At 37.4% G+C, this 20,679-nt stretch overlaps 1 protein-coding gene across 1 annotated transcript; it reads left to right on the forward strand.

Annotated features, from left to right (window-relative positions):
• The first annotated feature begins 3,119 nt into the window (after window positions 1-3,119).
• Window positions 3,120-18,786, forward strand: LOC147066437 (integrin beta-PS-like). The gene is made up of 6 exons (XM_085955352.1): window positions 3,120-3,434; window positions 5,066-5,230; window positions 7,972-8,237; window positions 9,310-9,847; window positions 11,285-12,404; window positions 18,002-18,786. Exons 1-6 carry the CDS (start codon window positions 3,249-3,251, stop codon window positions 18,226-18,228), a joined length of 2,502 nt encoding a protein of 833 aa, XP_085811478.1. The 5' UTR covers window positions 3,120-3,248; the 3' UTR covers window positions 18,229-18,786.
• Window positions 18,787-20,679: the final 1,893 nt, after the last annotated feature.

Genomic DNA, 20,679 nt, shown 5'->3' on the forward strand with positions numbered 1-20,679 from the left:
GATCCTCGGTCATGTGATCCTGGCGAAGAAGAAGAACAACTAATTCTATTTATTTGTATTTTTCCGTTTCTGGGGGGTCCGGACCCGAAACCCTTCCCCTGGCGTGCGCGCCTGAACCTAGAATTTACGTAGGCAGGTAGTTCAATTATTTATCAAAAAATTAATATTTGTGAATAGGTATAGGTATATTTTTAACTTTAAAGGGTCCCATGCCACCCCCCACCCATCGTATTGCGACATCTTGCATAATGTAGTTCCGCCACTGGGAATATTTCAAATGATTTTATTTACAATTTCAATAAGCATCTATTATTTTTTAGACTTTGTAGTGAGCTATTCTCGATGGTTCGTGTAATTGTAATTAGTAGGTATACATACAGTGACAGGCTATTTTTATAGTGGATACAATATGCATTGTATTATTATCATTGCTATTCAAGAGTGAAAGAGAAACTTGACCAATCCTTCGCACAGCAAAGCTATCCACATCCTTCCGATAAAATGTGGTCCGCTCGGTTCACCGCTTTCGATAACATTATGCACAGATTCTAAAAGTAGGATCACACCAACTAATTAATTAAAAAATAGTAAATTCCGTGCGGTAGAGATGAAAATCAATTCGCTAGCGCCTCTGACGGGGTACCCTTACCTTAATCATTAGTGGATGTATACAGCACATTTAAAAATCATTCCACTAATTAAATAATTGTCTTATGTAAATAAAATTTAGTGGATAGGTAATCAACACTCTCTAAATGGACCGTTATGCATCGCACAGCTCCGGTTCGTGAAATTGTCGAAACTACCGTTCCGTCTTGTTAAAAATTGCAAAATGACGCTCCCGTTCGGGAATTATTATGAACATCAGTAGATTAATGTAGAAACCAGTCGGCGCTGTATGCTGCGCGGTGGATAGAGGATATCCAACCATCAGATGGCGTAATGGGCGGTCAGCCAGTGACGTCCCGTGGGGGTAGGCAGATTGAGCGTCGCTTGGGGGCGGCAGTTACTCGAAGGGCGGCAAATCGAGAAGAATCGTTTGGAATATATAAAAAATAACTACCTAAACTTAATAATAACGAATTTATCTTTACATTAAAAAAATCAGCTCACTGGTTTTGTCGGGTTTGCGATGTCTAGTTTACTTCCATTGCCCTTCGACGTCCTTGGTGACCAGAACGACACGTGCAAATTTGCAAATAATTACAGTCTGATAATTTGTTAGTAATGTATCTATACAACACATTTCTTAGATATTGGACTCGTGAAAGGATGATAAAAATACTGTATAAAAAATGGGGCGGCATTTTATCTAGGGACGTCACTGCGGTCAGCCCTACATATTTTACAACTCAGAAGTAATGCAAAACTTTACGTAGGTACCTTCCTAGGTATGTCATCTTGAAGTTTAGATATTATACTGATACAACGAGCAAAACAAGTTCTCACGTTAGTTTTATTTACTTTTTGATTATGTTTTAATAAAAGGTATTACAATAAATACGTATTAATATTTTACTTGTAAAAACTGATGCGTACAGAGTAGGCAGTGCCGAATTTACGCTTACATGGGCCCTGGGCGAGTATATAATAAGGGGTTCCAAAAAACAACTTAAGATCCTTTCCACAAAATTCATTATGTTTACATTTCAGACTCTGTTAATGTTCCCCATTCACTGCGGACCAGTTAATTACTATTTATTTACCACATTTAATTAACATGCTAATAGTATCTAATGGCAGTGCACCAGTTGCGTTGTCAGCACTAAACGAACTTTTTATCTACCTATAGTGATGCATTAATACTTTCTTAATCGCCAAAATGTAGAAAATGTTTATTTTATATAGCTATTGTCAGTATACTGAGAGCTGATATCTGACACATATATCTGTATTTTTCCTTCATAAATATTTTTTTCTGGTGCCATATTTTCTTTGCAATACTTAACTGATTTGATTGAGCTTTTCGACCCAACAAATTTATTGTGGGTGAAACTTCCTCTATTTTTTACCACGTTTTTATTAGCTCGTATCCTTGTTTGTTCAGTACACATTTTTTCTTGTGTGTCCAGTCTTAGCAACTAAATTATTAATAATATACGTGCGTTACTATGGAAATCAATATGAAATATCAAAATGACATTTCAGTATTCTTTATTTATTCAGTATTTCTATCAAGTACAAAAAAAGTATTTATTAATACCTACATAGAATTGTCAAGTTTATATGATTCAACAGAAAATTTAAAAACATTGTATATAAAAAGTTCTTTTTATCTTGTAATTATTTCCAATTTATTCTCCCTACGAAGCCTAAGCAATTTAGCGACCATGAACTATATCCATTCGATCCCTATGATAAATCCAGCTCTGTCTTGTCTTGACTGACGAAAAAACGTTGGAAAAAATACATAATCAGATTTTCGTAAATAACATCATCATCAGTGACGTCCCTAGATAAAATGCCGCCCCTAGGCAGCGCCAAAATGGCGCCTCATTTTTTATACAATAATTTTATCATCCTTCCATGAGTCTAATATCGAAGAAATGTATTGTATGGATACATTACTAATAAAATATCAGACTGTAATTACTCGCAAATCTGCACGTGTCATTTCTGGTCACCAAGGACGTCGAAGGGCAACGGAAGTAAACTAGATATCGTGAACCCGACAAAACCAATGAGCTGAATTTTTTTATGGAAAGATATTTTCGTTATTACTAAGTTTAGGTAGATATTTTTATATATTCCAAATGATCCTCCTCGATTTGCCGCCCTTGGAGTAACCGCCGCCCCCAAGCGACGCTCAATTTGCCTACCCCCACGGGACGTCACTGACCATATAATTGGCTCCTTAATCAAGAGTAAGCCCTGGTCTCCTCAAGCAATATACTCCAAGCTCCGACAGGCTTCCGCTCCTAATCGACAATCTTAGAGACCATCGGTCATGGTTTCTGGATTGACACCATCAGTCAATAAAGTCTCGTACATTTGTAGGCCTTGGCCATTCAATCGTGATAAAATTGCGCAAACATTTTGAGAACACTGTAACTATTTATTTCGAACCACAAAATTAGTCATTCTCAACAATAAAACAATTAAATTCATCAGAATAAAATGAATGTATCATTGTGTTATGTCAAACGCCCATGTATGAACATCGTAAATAAGTTAAATTTAAAATATTAAAATACATGGAATAATCAATTTGAATTAGTCGATAAAGTGTTTGTGTTAGTGGTTTAACAATGGGATTATTTTTCAAATATCTTAGAAGTGCCATAACGCAGCATCATGGGAGGGCGTTGATAATCATCGCAATTCTGTGTCACCTGAACAATTTTTCAATGGCGAATACACCATCTGCATGCACAACAAAAGAAACATGCTCGTCTTGTATCAAAACAGCAGGATGTTCGTGGTGCTCAAAAAAGGTACAGGTTTCAAATCTATATTTCCTTCTTCTTGTCTGGCGCTACACTGCCCGGGGTGAACCCACGGCCAAGGAGATTCCCCCTCTGCCCGAACCTCTACTTCCTTCACCAGTCGATTACTCCCAGTAATCCCAAGTCTTTATGCAGGCCATGCCACCGAAATTATCGTCAATAATTCGCTTTTCTATACACTAAACGTGAGTGCTATATCAGTGCTTTCATGATTCATACGTGGCACGTATACGACCCATCGTAGGCGTTGGATTTTAATAAATATATCTAACGGCGGGAAGCTCACCAAAGAGCTTATAAAGCTCGTCGTTGTAGATTGTATTTAGAAACTTGAAACTTCACAAGATGTCATCTTGGATCGGCATTTCTAGTATGCTTATGGGTGGCTATTTACAAAGGGACGTCACTGATTAAGACCAATGTTTTGAGTTACCCCATCTCCACCCGCCATGTATATGCAGCCGCAGTTTATGCACGCCCGCCTTCCATGATGCTATAAACGTGTCAGAATTAAAAGATTTTAGTGCCAAACTTCCTTGTCCCGAAGCGATGCTGCACGAAACTGAAACCGAACTTAAAGAAAGAGTTTTAGAAAATAAAAATAATATTTACTTGCTGTGGCGTCATTTATCTATAATGACATGAAGTGTCCTCTGTACCCGTGAACTGAAACTCTGCCGAAACAGAGGAGTCAGTAGTTGAATAAGACCAAGAGGAAGACAAGTGACATTTCTTTCCTTCCTGTATTTTTTAATTTTCCTAACTGCTATCCCACCTGTACAGTCCCACGATGGCCGCGCGGTTTAAGGCTATACCTCAGTTGAGGCACGCTCTAAAAAGATCGTGGCTAGGCGATGCGCGGATTGCTGGTCGCGGGTGCAAATGACGCCTGCCAAACGAAATATAATTTGTCATATAAATCCAAAATGCGTCCATGTAATGTTCTGTTTATTGTTCTATTAGTAACAATGATAATATTATATCATTCACATGTTTTCTTTTTAAAGTAAATGTGTAGGTACCGTTTTTAGTCATCTTTACACGATTTAAGAATTAATACCCCCGTCGCTATCACGAAACAAATTGACATGTTCCTAGCTCGAAGTTCTCTCTCCGAATGGCAGCGAGTCCAAAATTTCGTCGCGCCTATAGTTGAAAATTATTCGCCGTTTCACTGATGTATCACCTTAAGCGCCGGCCTATAGAGTCGTAGGTGCCAGGTTCGAATCCTGGGTCTGGCAAGTACACATATTGTTTTTAAATTTGTGTATGAGTCCGAGTATGGACCTAATAGGTCTACAATTTTCTGAAGATATTTACATAGTTATCAAATTTTATGTGTACTTCGTAAAAATAAATGTGTTACATTTTCTATTATATGGTCTATCTAGCTCAGACGGTCAAAATATTTTTTCCACGAGACGGAGCGATAATTTTATCGATGTCACGAACCGGAACAGCGCTCCGGTGCGCTCCGGTCCATTTCGAGCCCTGTATAAACCTCCACTCTGTGGAGGCCCATATATGATCTTATTAGGATCGGACCCATGGTTATCCACCATAATAACTCCCGGCACGTCGCCATAAAAACATAACATTAAAAACAAGCAACTTTCCAGGTGAATTCATCGTCAAAAGAACTTGACACATTAAAGCGGTGCAGAAATATTGATCTGGTACCAGAATCTGAGAAATGGTGCCCTACTGAATTCATTGTGAGCATATCGAGTGAGGTAGATACGGTACAGAACGACCCACTCACTGAAGGAGCTGACGCAATACAAGTGAGAATTTATTAATTATAACTATTAAATTTATCAACAATGTAATATGTAGATACTACGGGCGTTCGTTTTTATTTCAGTTTTTGCAATATAGGTACCTATCAGTGGCTAATGGTGACTTTTGGAAAGAGGTAGGTCAGAGGTCAGAGAGTATTAAGAGCCATTAGTTAAAATTTGTCGCAATTAAGTATGGCGCCTATAATAGCATAGTGGTCTATGCCCAATTGCCCGTAATCCATGTGTTTTGGTGTCCAGTCAACGGTACCGAATCCGGAATCGTCCGCTAAAATTAAACCTTCAATTTTCCCGCACATTTATTCGGATGTTGCTTCCACGGGTCATACACTCTGAGGGTCTGAGAGTCGCCTATGGTTTATACACTCTTATAGTTTATACTTGAAATGAGCAGAGTCCCCATAAACTATCTGGATTTCTTTCGGCTTTTCCAATTCTTTATGAACAAATTTTATCACTACCGTTCAGTGAACTAATTTTATCACTGAACGGTAGGCAGTGACGTCCCGTGGGGGTAGGCAGATTGACCGTCGCTTGGGGGCGGCAGTTGCTCGAAGGACGGCAAATCGAGGAAAATCATTAAGTATATATAGACATAGGTACCTAAACTTAGTAATAACGGGAATATCTTTTCATTAAAAAAATGAGCTCACTGGTTGGAAACAAAATTCATTAATTAACATGAAAGGTTTAACAGGAATGTATTTTTTTTATCGAGTTTGCGATGTCTAGTTTACTTCCGTTGTTCTTGGACCTCACGTCCTTGATGACCAGCAATGACACGTGCAGAATTGCGAATTATATTTTAATTATAGGTAGGTACATAATAACCTAATAAATTTATCCAAATATTTTTGCCAATCACTAGCGAGTTTTGAAAGTTGTCAGATGTATTTTTAAATGTATCTGAAACCGTGGACCCGCAATATTATCTACTGAAGTAGAGAGGGCATACATTAAATTTAGCGGTAGGCATATATTTTGTTACTAATGTATCCATAAAACACATTTCTTAGATATTGGAGTCATGAAATGATGGTAAAAAATACTGTATAAAAATGGGGCGGCATATTGACGCTGATTAGGGGCGGCATTTTATCTAGGGACGTCACTGACGGTAGGTATTATCAAGAAATTTCTTGGTATGTTCACACTAGGATCCGTTCCTCGTGATATTACTACATAATTGCACTGAGCTGAAACTATGTAGGTACCAATGCATGATCTCTAGTCAAATTGTTCGTAAATTTCGGTGTGAGATATTTATTTAGCTACGTATTTTTTTCGACTTATACGAGGTATAAATGAGAACTCTGCCATTCTGGGCAGTAGTGACCTGTATGTCCCTGATAACTATCCTTGAAATAGAGAGCATCAGTTGTTTATTCTCCCAATGCTCAGAACCAACCTGCCACCGGTAATGCCAATTGGGAGGGCGATAACTATGTTCAACCAAATTGCTTCGGGTGTTGATATATTCCACTTGCGAGAGGGTGATATTAGGTGGAATCTATTTTATAAATTCTTGATAGGGCCTCCTTAACAAACTCGGTGTACTTCTTTGAACTTCACTTGTAGGTATATTGTATATTTATATTATTATATTTTCATTTTTATCGCTTTTATTACTTTTCTTCCCTTCTTTATAATAATGTTTCATGTCATGTTGTGAACGTCTTAAACTTATAAATTGTAATGTCCACAATTTGGTAAAAAATAAATAAATAATTTGAAAAGTATCTAACTACTTACTATAATACAGATTGCCCTAATCACATAAGATGAAATCCGACTGAAGCAGCTTGGAGTCCTATCAGTACAAATATTTTCCTAAAAATATATTATTTTTTATTTGGTATATTTTTAAGGTGTTCCAATTTGTACGTATTCAGTTGGCCGTATCACAATTCATCGTGAGTTGTTGTATTCGAAATAGGTGGCCATATAGTAGGTATTAAGATCAAATTTATGTCTAAATAAAACACTTAAAAATACCTAACCACCGGAATACAAGAGAAAGACAGGAGAAAATACGTAGGTACCTAAGTAAATTAGAAATACAATCATATCGTGTAATTCATATAAAAATCTGGTAGGTACCCGTAGGCCGTAAGTATCAACTACCAAATATCTGATAATAATGACAGCACTATTGTTAGTGCTCGAAATGAAAAATTTTACGAACCGGAGCGCTCGATATTTTTTCGAAAATCCTATTAACATAGTTATTTAATAAAATGTATATTGTATAAAAATAAGTGTGTTGGATTTTTTGTTTTTGCCATATGGGCTATCAAGCTCAAATGGTCAAAATATTGTTTCTACGATACGGAGCGATACTTTTGGGGATATCGGAACGGCGCTCCAGTGCGCTCCGGTCCTTTCGAGCTCTGACTATCATCAGATATTTGATAAAAATCTGTATCAAAATACGGTTATTATTAAATCTAATAAAATTAGAACGTTACTGTCTGCAATGCTCCACGAACAACGCATGTTTTTTTAATCTCAATTTTATACGCACATCTCTTTCCGGTAAGACAGCTCACGGTGAACAGTGTTACGGCGAACTGTAATACATGTAACCGTTCCAAATTATGTATGTTCAAATGAATTTTTTGAATATTAAAATAAATATATTCTTTTAATTATTATAGTGATTATAAAACGATTAGCTTACCTTTAAGTTGTTTTGTTGTGATTGCCACATTTATTTGCATCATCAGATTCAACCACAGAAAATGCGGGTGAAACTCAGACAAGGGGAACAAAAAAAAATAACTTTCAAATACCAGCAAGCGCAAGGTTACCCCTTGGACTTATATTATCTTATGGACCTATCGGCATCCATGGCAGACGATCGCGCCAGTCTTTCGAGGCTGGGCAGCGAGCTGGCTGACGAAATGAAGAAGATCTCCAACAATTTCCGCCTCGGCTTCGGTAGCTTTGTCGACAAACCGGAAATGCCCTACACCAGCACTGTCCCAGAAAAGTAAGTCACTTTATTTGAGTAGGTATGTAACATATATTTATTTTGCTTTGATAAAGCTCACGTTTTATACGGATATATTATCAAAGGCGTTTGATCGAGTTGATCATGATATTATTCTTTTAACTTAACTACGTGCAGTAGGCGGTTCTATCATTTTTTTCAAATCATATTTTTCGCATCGTTGTCAATATGCAATAATGTGCATCTGACGTATGTGTATATCTGATTAATATAACTTGAAGCTCACTGATAATATTTTACAGCGCTCGAAATGGAAAAGTTTACGAACCGGAGCGCTCGACAATTTTCTGAAAATTTTTACATAAGTGTCAAATTTTATCTGTATTTTATAATAAGTGTGTTAGATTTTTTGTTGTATAGCCTATCTAGCTGCAAAAACTGCTAAACGGTCAAATTATTTTTTTCTACGAGACAGAGCGATAATTTTACCGAGTTCACGAACCGGAACGGCGCTCCGGTGCGCTCCAGTCCATTTCGAGCCCCGAATGTGTACTTATGTACTTAATTTTAATCTTTATCTGGGGAAATATTTTTTTTTGTAGTAGAAATTTGAATGTGTTTTTTTAATTGAGATTGAGGGGGGCCGCATTATGGATTTCGTACTAGGGCGGGACTGGTTACGGCAACTGGTCTGTCGTCTGCTTTGAAATATTTACAATCACTATCGATTGGTGTAAATGCTATAATTGAATCACTGTCAAATCACTAATCTAATTAGAAATAAGTATTTTAATAATGCATTCAGATAGGTACTTATAACGTGACATTGTCATCATCATTAATGGCACTACAACCCTTGGTAGGTCTTGGTCTCCTACAAAAACTTCCTCCATCCTGGACGATCCAGCGCCAACACTCTCCAATTGTTTTGACCGAGCATTTTTAAATCTCCCGTGGCACAGTCCAGCCATCTCAATTTCGCCCGTCCAAGGGGTTGTGTACATAGCCCGCCTCACCGGTATATCCTCCGGCAGATCCAGAGCAGTCTCTGCATTTTCATTTGTAATGAAACATTGTAACATGACTAAATTTGAGCTTTTTTCTTTTATAGACTTATCTCCCCCTGTACAAATCCAGTAACAAAGGAGCCTTGCGCTTCACCATATGGGTTCAAAAATCACATGCCTTTGACTAACAACACACAACGATTCTCTCGTGAAGTGAATGCCGCTCCTGTGTCAGGAAACATGGATTATCCTGAAGGAGGCCTCGATGGGCTCATGCAAGTGATGGTCTGCACCGAAGCTATAGGATGGCGTCAGAGGGCCCGGCGACTTTTGATATTTTCAACGGATGCCGGTTTCCACATAGCCGGTGACGGTAAACTGGCTGGAATCGTGGAACGAAATGACGAGATGTGCCACTTGAATGGGTCTGGATATTATACGCATTCATTGCTCTTGGATTATCCCTCGGTAGCCCAACTGGACAGGCAGGCCAGGAAAAACAATATCAACATAATTTTTACCGTAACGTCGATGCAGATCGGAATTTACACGAACCTCAAGGACTCTATTCAGGGCGCCATCGTCAGCAAGCTGTCTCGTGACTCTTCCAACATAGTAACACTCGTTCGGTCAGAGTATGAGGTGATTTTTTTATATTGTTACTGTCATACATTTGAATAGTTTGATATTTAGACATTTCTACCCCAAAAGCTCACCAAAGGGACTCGGCCGTCCCATGTCAAATCAAGAATTATGGTGGAGAGAGTTCAGAAGAAATTCTTGAGACTCCTTAACTTGAGGTTGTATGGATACTATCCATGGCTTTATCCAACTGACTTTCTCTTAGGTATGCTTACATACTGCAGTCTGCAATTTAGAAGAGATCTTTATTTAGCTACGTATTTTTTTCGACTTATATGTGGAGTAAATGAGAACTCTGCCATTCTTGGTAGTATTGACTTGTGTCGTTGATAACTATAGAAATCAGGAGCATCGTTTGTTCTCCCGAGAAGCAGAACTAACCTGCCATTGGTGATGACAATTGGGAGGGCAATAGCTCTGTTCAACCAAATCGTTTCGGATGTTGATACATTCTACCTACGTGAAGATGAGTATAGGTGGACGTTGTTTTATAAATTCATAAAATAGGGTCCACTTAGCTAATTCGGTGTGCTTTCATGCTTTATAATTTATATTTTTTGCACCTTTTACTTTACTTTTCATACTGTTTTTGTGATACTGCATATATTTATTTCTTCTTTACACTGCTTCTTTGTTTTAAAATGTCATGTTGTGAACCTTTATAATTTGTAATATTCATGGTGTGTAAGACGAACCACACGCTGCGTATGTACTTAACATTCCCCAGAGCTAGTCAGTGCTTCCGCGGCAGGATTCCCTGCATTTCTCCGCATACATTATTCATACCCAGACACTTTTTTTACAAGTGATGTCTCGTGCGAGCAGCCTTAGGGCCAGACCAAATGCCACCGCTATTCGCTAGTCAAGTGACCCCTAGTGACATTCACTAAATTGACCGCTTTTCGTGGATTATTAGACTGGAACCGACTTTTGGCAGTTTTTTTATGATTTTAACGAGGCTTTGGCTGCGACTCGCTGTCATCGCCTCTTCTCTTCTAGAAGGGGATCCACCGATCAGGTCCTCACTCCAATTCTGTTAAATAACTTTACAATTTTGCCAAGCTCTTCCGTCTTAACCACCGCCAGGGCACGTTTCAATTCGTCGACATTCTCAAAGATATCCGCAATTCGCAGCTGTACTTCATGTCGTTCATATTTAGGGCATTGTAGAGCTATATTGTACAATGTCGTCCAAAACATCACATTCATCGCAGAGCTGCGAATCGCTTCTTCCCGTGAAGACATCAAATCTTTTACCCGTTGTGTGACCTGTTCTTAGCCACAGTATCAGCTTAAGCTCATTTCTCTTCAAAGGAGACTCTAAAAACCAGGGCACCAACTGTGGGGAATTGGCAGTTTTATAATCAGTAGTTAGATTCAATTGAGTTATCACTAGAATCGTGAATAAATTTTAATCGCTGTCATTTTCTTTTGCAGAAACTTGTAGACTCTGTAAAAATAACAGATAACTCCGGAACTTCAGTAGAAGTTCAATATTTTTCTAAATGCGATGGGGATGAGGAAAAGCAAAGAAACGAATGTGGGGGTCTGCGAGGAAGGCCGGTCGTCGAGTTCACCGCCGTCCTGAAAGCGGTGGACTGCCCCCAAGACCGAGATCGCTGGCATCAAACTATCGAGATAAGGCCAGGATCGCTCAACGAAAGCCTCACTATAGAAGTGGAATTGATATGCGACTGCCCCTGCGAACGCGCAGGGGATCATGGTTACGAAGATAAATCGGTCGCGTGTGCCACCCGGGGAAGTTTGCAATGCGGAGTATGCTCGTGCGACGAAGGAAGGTACGGGAGATTCTGCGAATGCGACGGTCACGACGCCCACGACATTACCTCTGCCAAGAAAGACGACGCCAACTGCCGCGCCGAAAATTCCTCGGCCGTCTGTTCCGACCTGGGGTCGTGTCGTTGTGGAGCTTGCGACTGCGCCAAACGAAAGGATCCCGAAGAGATCATCTACGGGACGTATTGCCAGTGCAATAATTTCGCGTGTGACAGATACGAGGGGCAGCTGTGCTCGGGTCCCGAAAGGGGGCGGTGCAACTGCGGGGCGTGCAGCTGCTTGGCAGGTTGGAGCGGAACAGCGTGCCAGTGCCGCGACACAAACACCACGTGCATCGCGCCTGATTCTGGTATGCTGTGCTCCGGCAATGGCGACTGTCAGTGCGGCCAGTGTTCCTGTCACATGAAAGACAGCTTTCGCTACTCGGGCAAATACTGTGAGGAGTGCCCGCACTGCACCAAGAGCCGCTGTACTGAGCTGCGACCTTGCGTGGAGTGTCAGGTGCACGGCAGTGGAATGCACGACCCCTCCAACTGCAAGCTCAAGTGTACCGAGTTTAAGAGCGAGACTGTCGACAAAATAGAGAATGCCGTGGCCGACGACGAAGAAGACCCTAATGCCGTGATCATCGACACGATCTGTCGAGTGCCCGACAACGCCGGCTGCAATATCGTCTTCAACTACACTTATCAAGCCGATGAAACTTTGAAAGTTATAGTGCAGAAAACAAAGGAATGCGGTTCAGAAGAAAATTTATGGGGTTAGTGCTATGAAAATATTTATATTTAATAACATGTAGTTTTCCAAGTAACAATTTTATTTTAGTGACATTGAAGTTAATCCCTTCAAACCAAGCCCGGTCCGCACCACACTACGTCTTAATCGAGCGTATCACGGGACACTACAGTGGCGATGTGAAGCATCTATTCAGTGACGTCCCGTGGGGGTAGGCAGATTGAGCGTCGCTTGGGGGCGGCACTGACTCGAAGGGCGGCAAATCGGGGAGAATCATTTGGAATATATAGAAATAACTACCTAAACTTAGTAATAACGATTTTTTTTCGACCATGTCCGATCCTAATAAGATCGTATGGGCCTTCACAGAGTGGAGGTTTGTATAAACAGATTTTGTTTTTCCCAGAAATGGATGTCAACCACTTGTTCAACCTATTAGGTCCATACTCTGACTCATACACAAATTGAAAAACAACATGTGTACTTGCCATACCCAGGATTCGAACCCCCACGGGACCCACGACGCTATAGGCCGACGCTTAAGCCGCGCGGTCATCGTGGGAATATCGAAAATATCTTTCCATTAAAAAAATCAGCTCACTGGTGTTATTGGGTCCGTGATATTAAATTTACTTCCATTTCCCTTCGACGTCATTGGTGACCAGAAACGTCACGTGCAGATTTGCGAATAATTAGTCTGATATTTTGTTAGTAATGTATCCAGACAACACATTTCTTAGATATTAGACTCATGAAAGGATGATAAAAATACTGTATAAACAATAAGGCGGCATTTTGGCGCTGGCTAGAGGCGGCATTTTACCTAGGGACGTCACTGCATCTATTGTATGACTGGGAATATCCTGGGAGCAAATACCCAAGACTAAGGTTGCTACGCTCTAAGTGAGCTGACGCCGCAAATTTTTAGCATTGCAAACGACTATCTAATATTAACGGGCTTTTTAGGACGGTTGGCGAGCTCCCCAAACTATCGCTAAGATTCATGTCAGTGTAATGCTATAGGTACAGCAGTGGCGAAGACACCATACTAGGCGATTATTTAAAGCCTACCTTCTTAAGGGGTGACATGCTCGTCGAAGGTCAAAATTGAGTTTTTATTGTATTTTCAAACCATGATCCTGGACACTCCTTAAACGTTGTAGATAATCTATTTATATAATTTTGAAGCCTTATTATCCTTTATAGTTATTTTAAACATTTGATGACTGCATAAAGTATTTTTGTTACATAAAATAGTATTCTTTTAAACCTCTCGCTCTAATGTTTTAGAATATAGTCATATTTCGGTACATAACTGTGCAGTGGTACGGCCGTATGTTGTAGCTTAACCACTGGGGAATGACAAAAGAAATGGCGTATTTCAAAAAAACACTACCTTATTCTTAGGTCAATAATTATTATAAAGCAATCATTATTCATAAGATGTTTATCATACTTGAATGGTCAAAAACATAGCTTATAATAAGTATCTTTAGAATCATCTTCAAATGTGTTAATCTTGCCGATTTTTTGAATAATAAAATGCCTAATTCTTGTAAAATTTGGGATCACAGAGATTATCAATATAATTTTTTTTCGTGAATATTTTACAAAAATTATCTCGTAATAAATTATACTAATGGTTTCATAAATGCATTTAAAAATTAATAAACTTAAAAAATCTTAACACCACTGCACAGTTATGTACCGAAATATGACTATATTCTAAAACATTAGAGCGAGAGGTTTAAAAAAATACTATTTTATGTAACAAAAATACTTTATGCAGTCATCAAATGTTTAAAATAACTATAAAGGATAATAAGGCTTCAAAATTATATAAATAGATTATCTACAACGTTTAAGGAGTGTCCAGGATCATGGTTTGAAAATACAATAAAAACTCAATTTTGACCTACGACGAGCACGTGGGCCGTTAAGAAAAATATTTTTTAATTTTATATTGACATATTAAATAATATAGTCACATAATAATATATTCAATATGCCCAACGACATCTGTCGTATAATTGTCATAATAATTTTACGATTTTTTCCACTATTTCAATAAGCACCATTTATGGCATGTCTCGAAGGTTTAAAAAAATAAGCGACATCTCGTTTCGCTTTACATATTGTATGGATTACGTTCGCGTGAATCGAAAACTTTTTTTATATGAAGTTTGTTTCTCATAATTTCAAGACGTCTGCGGCGGCCCATATAAATTGGTAAGCTATTTAAGGAGCGGTTACGCTTACATATTACGTAAGTGCACATTTATTCAAAATAATTTAAAGATAATTTAAAAAATAATTTCTATGGGATTCGATCACATATAAATATTGATTGCTGTTAAAAAATAATTTATCTCGTAAATTTTATTTGTCAGTTAGTTTATTCATAGACTAAGACAATTTATTCATCCAGTTATCCAAATCTGATATTGTATCTAAGTCTGTGTTTTAAACATAGAACTATTTTAAAATGTCTAGTTTACAGGTTAAATTATAAATTCTTATGGAAAAGATTCACAACAACGGATATTTTCAATATATTTTGAGTGTATCTTGCGTTTATATTTAAGAAAATACATATTTCAAATTAATTGCTTAATTTTATACCATCAGTGAGCTTTTGAAATTTCATCAGTTTTTGTGTACCTACCTATTCATCAGTAGTTATGTCGGATTATCTTCTTATTTCCCGTAAATACATCTAACAAGTGTGCTTTCTCCACAGCCTACCTGTTTCCAAAAGTCACCCTTCGCCACTGAGGTACAGTAGTGTTCCCCAAATGGTATTCCGTGGAACTCAAGGTTCCGTGTAAAATAAAGGGAATTCCGTGTTTTTTTTAGTGATTTTTGGTATTTTCAAATAAATCCGCTGGAATTGTCGGCACTCGGCATCATATCATCGTGACCCATCGCCATATTAGATAGTTAGGAAACTCACTAATCGTAAAATTAAAATAAATAAAACCCAAATCGTGAAATAGCAGGCGACTTGTTTACTATTAGAGCAAATTTGTGGTGTGTTTATCTCACTTAAGTGGTCGACCCGCCACGTGGGGGCCATGGATGAGTGTGCTGTTTACAAAAAATGAATCCACAGTGAGAAATGATGACTAGGGCCCGAATTTATATGCTAGTGCATGTTTTGTTAGGGTGTATGCACAGCTATGAGAGTTGCACAGAAATCTATTTTGAAAGACAAAGAATCCAAAAATAAAATTGTATTGTGCAAATAAATGCATATTTGAGAAGTTAGAGCATATTTGAAGCATTAGTGCATATTTCATAAATATTTTGAGTTTTTGAATTTATAATTTTGTTTTTTTTAATTATTTTATTCTAAGTTAGGGAGGTAGATAGTTTAGATGCACTTGCATTTTTAATGCCATCTCCGAGCTGTGGATTTATCATAAAAAGTGAAGTCAACTCAGGCACTTTTATTTAAAGTTTGCCCAATCACCTCTGTGGACGTTGAGGTCGTTTTCTGCATATAAACAAAATACTGACAGATACCTATGCGGAAAAATTTAATTCCAGAACATAATATTGAAAAAAATATTGTAAATTTTTTTTCAGGCAAAAAACAGAAAATAATACTTACGTGTGTCGTTTTTGTTTTTTGGTTTACATTGCATTTATTATTCAATTATTTGTACTTGTGAAAAAACTATTTTGAAAATTGTAATTGATTAACTTTATATTTATTGTTTGTGTTTTTTTGTTCTGCTATCGTACGAGGGTGGGTCAATAAGTCCTTAGAAAAGCCGACAAGTGGCGCGACTAGTACTGTAAGCGGTTTGTTTTCATGCAGCGGCACTACCGATTTAGTATGCTGCGAAGTTTCAATCAGATTGGCCGGGTTGTTGTGTTTTTCGTACATTTAAAAAAAAAATTTGCTTGTGGAAAATGGAAAAATGGAAAATGGAGAAAATTGAGTTTAGAGCTGTTATTAAACATTTTAATATAAAAGGGTTAACAGCAAAGGAAATAAAAAATGAGTTGGATTTAGTTCACGGCATATCTGCTCCTTCACTTGCAACTATTTATAACTGGTTAAATGAATTTAAACGTGGTCGTACATCAACAAAGGATGAACCACGCTCAGGACGTCCTGTAGAGGTGACTACACCAGATATGATCAATAAAATCCACGATATGGTGTTAAGTGACCGAAGATTAAAGTTGAGTGAGATAATTGAGGTTACAGGGATCTCAAAAGGTAGCGTCATTTCTATTTTACATGACAAATTGGGCATGAAAAATATTTCTGCAAGATGGGTGCCGCGTTTGCTCACAGTCGACAATAAACGCAATAGGGTGGTGGCCTCTAAAGCCCTGTTGTCGCTCATGCAACGCAATCCGGATGAATTTTTTCGTCGCTTTGTGACTGTAGATGAAACATGGATACACCACTATACTCCCGAGACGAAAGAACAGTCAAAGCAGTGGATTGCGAAGACAAACCACGTCCAAAGAAGGCGAAAACCGTAAAATCAGCTGGTAAGGTTATGGCTACTGTATTTTGGGATGCACGTGAAATTATTTTCGTTGACTATTTGGAAAAAGGAAAAACAATAACAGGGGATTATTATGCATCTTTATTGGACCAGCTAAAAAACGAAATTGAAGAAAAATGGCCTCATTTAAACAGGAAAAAAATCCTCTTTCATCAGAACAATGCCCGTGTTCACACATGTTTACGATCAATGGCTAAAATTGAAGAATTGAAGTTCGAATTGGTCGACCACCCACCGTATTTGCCAGATTTAGCCCCCAATGACTTTTTCCTTTTCCCAAACTTAAAAAAATGGCTAAGTGGATATTTCTTCGGTTTAGTGCATATTTTAATGATTTTAAGTGCATACGTGCATGCATATAATCATGTTTTTTGTTGCATATAAATCCGCTTCCTAATGATGACATTGAATGACATGATGAATTTTTTTGTGTTTATAACTTGGGTATTAACCACATATAAACAATTCTTTTACGACACATGTTACTCACGCCTATAAATGGTGAATACCAAGTGATAACCAATTATTGGTCAATTGGCGTAACCCTCAAATATCAAATTGTTCAGGAAGTGAAAAAAACTGTGGGCATTGGATTTACTTATTATTTTATATAATATTTATTTATTATTTTATATACTTATATATTATTTTATTACAAACGGAGAATTTTCTTTTATTGACACACCATTGGCTTACGTTTAGGTTTAGAGGATTACAGCATTTGCTGAAATATTTTTTGTCAAATTACAAATGGCTTAAAAAATAGTTTTGAATTTATATTATAAGTTTTTGCGATTTATGATACTTGGCCAGTTCGTGTAAGAGTATGCAATAAGTCCATTGCCATCAAATTGTCACTTCGGTGAAAAGTGAAGGTTACGACAATTGGTCTGCACAGTGACGATATTACAGAAAAAATTATCCTAGTTTCATTTTTTTTAGATACACTTTCTTCAATGTTTTGTCACTCACACAAAAATGTAATAGCTCGATATAATTTTTAAATATGTGGCAAAAATGATTTTTATTTCTTATTTTGTAGTTGACCCAACACATGCACTTTTACTACATGTATTGTTTATGATTTTTGCAGGAGTAATCATCGCTGTGGTGGGCAGCACACTTCTAGCAGGACTACTTCTTCTGGTCATCTGGAAACTGGTGACACATGTTCACGACAAGCGGGAGTACATCAAGTTCGAGCAGGAGAGCAAAGCGGCAGAGTTCGACAGAGGCGATAATCCTTTGTACAAGCCATCCACGTCTACCTTCAGCAATCCCACCTTCAGACTATCTCGGCCCATGTCATTCTTGCGATGATGCACCACCGTGTTACTCTATAGTCTATTGTCTGCGGTGACCTATACAACCTATCCTATACAACATTATTGTATAATGTAACATAGAATACTTTTCGTTCTATTAAAAAAATTTTAATTTGATATACATGGTTGGCTAACCTTTAAAGAGAAACGAAACACCATTTTAAAGAACTGAAATACCATCTAACGGTTCCTTAACAGGCTCTCACATCTAAACTCACCTCGTCTGCCGCACAGACATAAATCAAACCTTCTAGGAACGTCGCTCCGATGTTGCATAATATGAAGACCGCACACATCCACCTAACGACAGTCGTGCGTCACCTCTTGAAACGTATATATATTTGGATGCGGCAACTGGCGCGCCGGTACAAGAAAGACCAATTCGTAAGTGTGCGTATGCATTTTGGCATCTTCGACTCACAACCCGAGACGCATGTGACTAGTTGCTAAATAATGTAGTTCATTTTCCATACATTAAATTGATTTCTATTATCATTGGTAACTTTACTGTGGAACTATTTATATTTTAATATACTCTTAAAATATATACATTTAAAAATATCCTGTGTTTGTATTTACCTGTACCTCCCGTATTATATTTTCATTTCTACCATGCTTAGCTATCCGATTCAGGACAAAATTAGTGTAATGAACTCTCAAAATAGAACTGAGATCTTATGACTACGTAGCTACGCTGTTGGAAAAATTGTTATGGAATATAGTAGGTGCATCAACTCAGTAAAAGTCCTGGCTTACTTCAACAACTCTCTGCGCTTGACCATATCCAGAGTGGCCGCATAACAATTACATCAAGGAACCAGCAGTCATCGATAGCTCTAACTAGCCAGTGAATTTTTGGGCTGACTCTTCTCTTCTCCTATTGTGATCTACTGGATTATTTCACACTACTCTCTTTATTGTTCATATGATGTTCATGACCTAGTCAGTACAGTCTCCCAATTCAAATTGCTAGAATCTATGTACACACTGAAGAGCTCACAATCGGATCTTAATATGTTGGTATGTATTTTACAGATTACAAAACAATCTGCAAAGGTTTAAAAAAATATACCACAGTTGTCTTGATGTAAATAAATGTCGGATTATTTCTCAAGGAATTGTGATATTTTTTGTATGAACTTTATGTCACGTAACCTCTGTGGGTCTATCGAATTGTATGAAATATGCTAGTCTCCTATCGCAGAGCCTAAAACCTTAATATTGTTGTCATGTCTGCACTGTGTCCAAAATAATTAATAATTAGATAATTTAAAAAGAAAAATTTCTATAGTGTTTAATCACATAGTTATGAATATACATTGTTAAAAATAAAAATAAATTTTATCTAATGATTAACTGAAATGAATCTCAAGTTATGGATGGGACTGTAGTCTTCTGTGACCTATTTTTCAAAGTTTAAAATTTGCAGTGTCTTTAGGTCCTTAGTCCTGTGTGCCATCCATCATGTCATCACCCTTATAGTAGGGTACAAGCACTGGCAACAGCATAATAAGCAGATACCTATATAAGTGAAATATCACATCAATGTTAGGTTATGATAAATGAAAGACATTTTTTTGGTTTTACTATTTATTAAGAAAGTATGGTTCTGTATAACCAGATACCTATACTATTGAATATAATAACTTGAAAAGTGGAATCATACATTAGTTCTTATTGAAAAAATATTAATTTACAAATTAACGAGCCACCGTGTTATCATCACCGATCTTTAAACCACTCTACCCACATTTTTTATTCAAGTATGTTAACAATTAAAATTCAACAAGATATTATTTGAACCGTTACGGTCCAATAGGATATTTCACTCTGACAAAAACAAGTTTTTTAAAAAATATGATGGGAAAACAAAAACATCTTACATTAATCTAAAAGCTCCCGGTTCTGAGATACAAACTATATATTATTTTATGTCACAATTGAAACTAGTCATTGGCCAAAACTTATTGGCGTTTAATATTAAATTAAAGTGAAAAATAATTATATAAACCTTACGCGAACTTTCAAGTTGTTTTAACAGAGGTCAACGGACCGACGGAGGGTGCCATCCCGATAGGGAGTTCCGGTTCATCTTCAGTCGCTTTATCCGATTCGACAGCAGATAGATAAACACCCTACTTATCACTATAATCACCCTACGATCAAATATTTCGAGAACGATTTACATTCGAACTCGTAAATTTAACATATTATACATAATTATATAGTATACATAAAATTAATAGAATTAACTGAAAATGCTCGGTGGATGTTACATCATATTCACATACCTACAGCAAGAAACTAAAAGATCTTTATTGTAATCATTGACTCACCCAGGACACACACTTATGTTATCATTACACTTACGGACTCAACAACTCACGCTATTCATTATTAATCACAAATTATAATTATTCACAAGAATTCAGGTTTTAATCAATTT

The sequence above is a fragment of the Rhyacophila brunnea genome, unplaced genomic scaffold (assembly GCF_057557595.1).
Source record: "Rhyacophila brunnea isolate RB1 unplaced genomic scaffold, BYU_Rbru_1.0 scaffold_5, whole genome shotgun sequence".
Lineage (NCBI taxonomy): Eukaryota > Metazoa > Arthropoda > Insecta > Trichoptera > Rhyacophilidae > Rhyacophila > Rhyacophila brunnea.